The sequence below is a fragment of the Crocuta crocuta genome, unplaced genomic scaffold (assembly GCF_008692635.1).
Source record: "Crocuta crocuta isolate KB4526 unplaced genomic scaffold, BGI_CrCroc_1.0 scaffold128, whole genome shotgun sequence".
Taxonomy (NCBI): domain Eukaryota; kingdom Metazoa; phylum Chordata; class Mammalia; order Carnivora; family Hyaenidae; genus Crocuta; species Crocuta crocuta.
This window is the reverse complement of record NW_027532232.1, coordinates 183,259-189,258: the sequence shown is the minus strand read 5'-3', so window position 1 is coordinate 189,258 and position 6,000 is coordinate 183,259. Positions and strand designations below refer to the sequence as shown.

The following is a 6,000-nucleotide window of genomic DNA, read 5'->3' as shown; positions in this document are numbered from 1 at the left end:
CCCCTCCTGGGGGGGTGTCACCCCCCCCACCCCCCGCCCCCGGGCCAGCACATCGCAGTGTGCAAGGAGCGTCCTCACGCCCTGCCTGTCCCGTCTGCCCTCCCCACATGCTACTGTTCTCACTGAACGCAAGGGAGCCTGAGTTGGGGGTGCCGTGAGCCGTCCAAGTTCCCCCCACTTGGAGGAGGCAGAGTCCACGGCAGTCCTGAAACCCCGCTCCTGAGTGCTGGGACTGCAGCCTGCCCTGGTTTGCCCAGAATGGGGATGGGGGGGTGCCTGGGACTCAGGGTGGTCGGTGCCCAAACCAGAAACGCGCTGGGGAAATGGGGATGAGCTGGTCACCCTGTTAGAGGGGCGCGCTTGGCGGGCAGCAGCTGAAGGTGCAGAAGTGGATTTGGGTCTGGGTCTGGCCTTCTCCTGAGCCAGACCTCCTCTGTGCAGCGCCCCCTCCTCCCAAAACATGCCCAACTTATCCCAGGCAGGAACTCTGGAAACTCTAGGAACCGCTGTGTGGGGAGAGCCCGAGGATAAAGGACCATGTTAAACCTACCCTGAAGGCTTTTGGCACTGACATAATCCATGCTCCAGCTAACCAGAGCCATAAGCAGTCCCAGGAGCACCAGAAAGATCCAGTCTTCTCCTAATTTCCTTCTTACCACGTGTCCCAGGCGGCGCATACAATCTGGGAAGAGGGAGGGATAAAAAAAAAAAGAGGGGCTAACCAGCCACTGCTCTGGGCTGTGACTGAGGACAGGAGCGGAGGAGCTGGGCCCCTGGGGTCTTATTCACCGAGTTCCCCCGTGGGATGCCCGAGTTCCTTCTAACAATCTCGTTTCCTGGGGGTGGCTGGGAGGGAGAGTGGGGAGAGCGTGGGTGTGGGCGAGGGCAGGGTGGAGGGGAAGCTACGCGCAAGGGGATGCCCCAGTTCTCTTAATCCCTGTGCCTCCTTCCATTCCAGATCCCTTTATTCCTCAGCCCCCGTCACCTTGGCATTTAGAATAGTGATCCTCATCCTTGCTATCCACGCTCTCACTGGAGCCCGTCTTCTGGGGCACCCCCGGGCCCTGCTCCTTGCGTGGGAGCTGCTGTCTGTGATGGCCGTAAATCTGGACACAGAGAATGGGAGATGTTTTTTGTTTTTTGGTTTTTTTTGCCGTTGGAGTCCAAAGGAATAGACAAGAGAGAAGCACATAGACCCACAGGGAAAACAAACGCTTTTTAAACTCCTGGGCGTTAGAGCCTCGCGTAGGGTCACTTCGTGGTGGTCCCTGCCCTCCACCCTCCGTCTCCGCGCTCCTACTCTTGATGCCTTTACCCACGTGTCCATTCCCGCCTTGTCCTCATCTTGGTGGCTGGCAAGGAGGCCAGTTTCTACTCTAAAGAAGAGACACAGGAACTCTGCTAAGGCTGGACCTCTGTGTCAACCAGGCGTTTTATGTGTGACTCTGCTTACTGTGTGTCAGTCTCTCTCTACTATCCCAGCCGCCCTTCTCTGCACTGGAGAGAAGATTCCTCCCTCCCGGGAATCCTGATGTGACCAGTAAGGACAGACTAGCAGGGGACTCTTGGTTTACCTTTGCCTTGGTGTGTCTGGCCTCTCTTGAGGCCCCTCAGTTGCTCTGCCAAGTTCAGAGGAAGCCCACCGGCCTCAGCTCCCTGTGCTCATGGGCACAAACAGGAAGCAGTCCTAGGGAGGGACTTCCCACGACAGAGTAACAGACGCTCCTACGATGTGGAGCTCTGGGAGCCCTCCACTCTCGTCCCCATGGAGAGCACGTGTGTTTGGGGCAGGGGGAGCAAGGGCTCTCACTGCTTTTGGTCTGTCCTCCCCCACTGCACTAGCTCCGCCTCTGAGGCCAGGGTCAGGCCAGGCCATGTTGCCGGTTCTGGGAGAGCCCTTGGTGGGAGAGATCTGATTTCACAAAACGAGCAGCAGAGTTTACACCCCGGTTCTGGACAGGAGCACACTTTGCCCGGCTCGCGGCTGTTCTGTCTCCCGGGATGAAGCTGGTGGCTGAGGGAGACAGTGTGTCCCTCCCTGCGCTACCTGGCCCAGGAGAGCAGACGCTACCCACGTGGCTTAGTGCACATCCCTCTACCTGCTATCTCAGCTGCCTGGGGCCCCAAGCTGGTGGAGGCGCGGAAGGGGGTGCTCTAAAGCAAACCCTGGCTGGGAAACACCTTGAGAGAGCCAGGTCTGTGCCGGGTGGCTCAGGGCTAAGCGCCACATCAGAGCAGGGTTGGGGGAGCGGAGGGCCAGCTCAAGTGGGAGGGGCGTGCTGGGATTCATGGGTGTGTAGGGGTGAGGCTGGGAATGGGAAGATGAAGCAGTGTAGACACAATGTAATTATTGAAGCTGGGTAAGGGGTACTTGGGGGTTCATTACATGGGTCTATTTTTAAGTTTGAAATTTTCCATACTACAAATGAACAGAGAAGAACCTAAGTCCAAACCCCTCTTCTTTGCTTTCAGGCCAGCTCCACTTCCCAAATTAATTCACCATTCCTCTCCATCACGAAGCTTCCTGCTACTTTGGCTGGTGTCCCCATGTCTTGATGGCATTTCACTCACCCCACCCAGGCATGTGGTGACTGGTGAGAGGAGCACAGGGCCCTGAGGAGGGGCCTTTCTGTCCAATCCTGTCTGGAGTTGCAAGGCCAGGCCAGGCCCCACCTTCTCCGGGAAGCCCCTCTCCCCCCACTCACCATCCCCATCTCCCCTGACTTTGCATCCCCACCCCCCACTGATTCCCCAGGGGTGCCCTTAGTAACCATCTCCAGGATGATGAGGGCTGCTGTGTGGAATCTCTTGTCCCCCCCCCCCCCCTGTGCTGACATCACCTGCACGGCCACCCCTTGGTTCCCCGCCTTGTCTGCATCCCCCTCATCACACCCCCTCCCCACCATCTTTAGCTAAAACACCTTTAAAGTCTGGTTTCTGGTCCTGACAGGATCCACCGTGACCCTGTGCGCGCAATTGTCCCTACGGACTGTCACCTGCGTGGATATCTGCGGCAACCTTGCAAGCTTTCCTTCATAGTTGTGCCTTCCGTCCCCTTTTCCATGCTAGATGTCTGCAGCCACCCATCCAGACACCCCCAGTGAGCAAACTGGGAGCGCACACCTCTACCTCCCCGGGGCGCCTACCACCTGATAGGTTCTTACTTGATCAACCTTCCCACCCAAAAGTTAGATTGCAGTTCTTCTGCTCATTTTGACTCCGGTGTACCTTTCTTTGATCACCGATCCGCAATTCGGCTCGTCTTCTCCCCCTGCCCCAGCACCTTTCTTCTGCCCTGTGCAGAAGTGTCTATTCGTGCGCGCTCTGCAGAGGGTCAGCAGGGAGAGAGCTGGTGGCGTCTGCGCGGGGGTGAGGGTGCAAGAGGCAGCTTGCACACACAGAGGTGTGGGCTCCCACGCCAACCACTCTGGGCAGGTTATGTAAGCACGAGCTAGTCGAGCCTGTGTGGCTGTGCCTTTCCCCCTAGGATTCGGGTGTTAGTCAGGGTTATGTAAAAGTGCATGGGGCTCTCCATACACGCACGCTTAGCTGAGCTCAGCCCTTTGAAGGATTCTCATATTTTGAACACATCGCCATGTACTTTTTAAAGTTAAAACAGAACACTTCTCCCACTTTTCACCTATTTCCTCATCTCCCCCAGAGCCGTCACACAACTGTCTCCCTGATTCCACTGCCCCCTCCCCCCAGGACTTTACCTGCGTGGGGCGGGTGTTGGGACGGGGGCCTGCGTCCCTCCGGAGCCTGTGCTGAAGGGCCCCATTCTCGGAGGGTAGTCCATAGCTGGTGCAGTGCTCGAAGGGCATATACTGGTACTGGGGGGCGCTACCCCACCAGCTTTGCTCGCCCCCACGCCGCTGGGACTCGGACGGCTCCATGTTCCTTCCCGGGGCCAGGCCTTGGCCTGCTCACCCCTGGCCGCCCCCAGTACAGCTCCTTAAGCCTGTCCTCCTGCCTGTCCCCAAGGCGTCTGGGGCAGCATGCCCACCCCCAGCTATTTATAGCCATCTCTCCGTCACATGACCCCCCCATTGCCACATCTGATCTGCTTGGGGTCGAAGCAGGTGTGAGGGCGGTGCGGGGGTGGGGTTGGGATGAGAACCTGAGGGGAGGCCCCGCAGGGAATTCCCTCAGTGGGGCTGGCAGCCCTTTCCCCTCCATAGGCACAGGGAGGCTTCCAGCCCCAAGCCACTGGGCCCTCTATAAATATTGCCCGGACCAGCACAGAAAGAGGCATGCTCTCAGACCTGTGTGCTCCCAGGGAGCACCCTGTCTGCATCTTCAGGGTGTCCCGCCTTGCTTCCCCCGAGGAAAGGTGAGGGGTGGGCCTTGGATGGAGGGATCCTAAGGCCTGGGAACCTGGAAGGTAACTCACCGGAGAGAGTAACTGGTGTCTCTCTGCCATCTTTCCCTGTCTGGTGGCTCCCAACGCAGTATCTTCCCAAGATCGGGTCCTCATCCGAGGGACCAACTCTCCCATCCCAGCCAGTTTTCAGGTTTCCTCTCCAGTTGTGCTATTTCTATCTGCCAGAGGCCGCTAATAATGCTTTGGGGTCATCCCCTTGACGCCACCCTTATTACCCACTGGGTGTGGGAAGCAGGGGTAACAGCCTTGGGTTCTGGCCTTTCTCCCACTTCCCAGACAGATATGTCAGTCACACCAGAAGCCTGGACTCTCAGGGAGGGATGGAGCCTCCATGCAGACTGTGGAGCACCTGCCTAGGTCTGTCACGGAAGGTTAGATAACAGGGAAGAAGGAGACGNCGAGCCCAACAAACATAAAAGATGACGGGGAAGTTCTCTGTCACTCTTCCCTTTCCAGGTCAATAAATAAGTTTTGGCCAAGGCCCAACTATTCTATCTGGCGTCACTTTTTTTTTTAGCTGAGTTTCCTAGGACATTCCTTCCCCTGTGAACTCCTCACTATAGAAGAAGTTACAAACCTGAGCCAAAGCATAGTTTAGAATCTGTCACCAAGTGGGGTCTGCCTCAGGGTATTCCAAGTTCAGGGACTGTAGGGTACGGACACCAATCACTTGCTCTGCAATTAAACCTTGATCTCTGCTAAATGGCACTGTCCAAAGCAGGGCAGACGGATGCCATCAAAAGCCTGTTTTCTAACATAAATCCTACCAGCTCAAAGGCCCATAATCCACAACCAACGATTACAAATGTGTGCTGGTGCGAGGGCCTGAAGGCTCTGACAGATACCTTCTCTGCAGGCAGAACATAAGGAAAGAGATCTGAGGATTTGGTGTGAGAAGAATGGACTCCCTTACGAAGGAGAATAGAGCGCCAAAGTCAAAGTAGATTCTTTGGAGGGGGAGCTTCAGAAACAGAAAACACTGTCACCTGTTTGAGGAGGGCTCTCCTGAATGTAGCCAGTTTCTACAGACACTGGATAGTCCTGAGAAACAAGCATCTAACACAATTACTGTTTCTTCACCTTTCCTTAGGAAATCAGGACGTGGTTATGGATTCCAGGATTGGAAAGCAGAGACCAGTGGGACTGGGAACATCAGCACGCCACCAAGCCCAGTAGAAACACCAGCTTGGGAAGTAGAGAAACCAGATTCTGAAATCGGGAGAGTCAAGGAAATGTGCCGCTGCTACTGTGGAGGGCAAGGATTTGTGAGTAATTTATCTTGGGTTTGACATCGTAAATAGTTAAAAGCTCATGGGTTATCATCTTTAAGAGAACAAGAGAACAAAATGTCGGGGTACCTGGATGGCTTGGTTGGAGGAGTGCGCAACTCTTGATCTCAGGATTGTAAATTCAAGCCCCATGCTGACTTCTGTAGAGATTACTTAAAATTAAAGTCTTCAAAAAAAATAAAAGAAGATGTAAACTATGACCACCCCCTGCCCAATAACCCATAGATAGGTACAGTGCTTGAGTTCTTATTTGGAAGATGGGTTCCTGGGGAATTCTGTGAAAAGCTCTACAATCTGGAAACAGATTTATAAGCATGCATGCGTTCT

General features: G+C 55.3%; 2 protein-coding genes across 2 annotated transcripts in view; one reads left to right on the top strand and one right to left on the bottom strand.

Moving 5' to 3' along the window:
* The window catches only part of CLCN1 (chloride voltage-gated channel 1), a 32,691-nt gene extending 28,795 nt beyond the window's left edge, over nt 1–3,896 (bottom strand). The window contains exons 1-3 of the mRNA XM_077778030.1: nt 3,717–3,896; nt 986–1,106; nt 551–682 (exon numbers count right to left, since the gene is read on the bottom strand). Coding sequence (XP_077634156.1) covers nt 551–682; nt 986–1,106; nt 3,717–3,896 — 433 coding nt within the window. The remainder of the gene's footprint in view (nt 1–550; nt 683–985; nt 1,107–3,716) is intronic.
* Nucleotides 1–6,000, top strand: part of LOC144242995 (olfactory receptor 6V1-like) — a 309,970-nt gene that overhangs the window by 148,773 nt on the left and 155,197 nt on the right. The window lies entirely within an intron of this gene.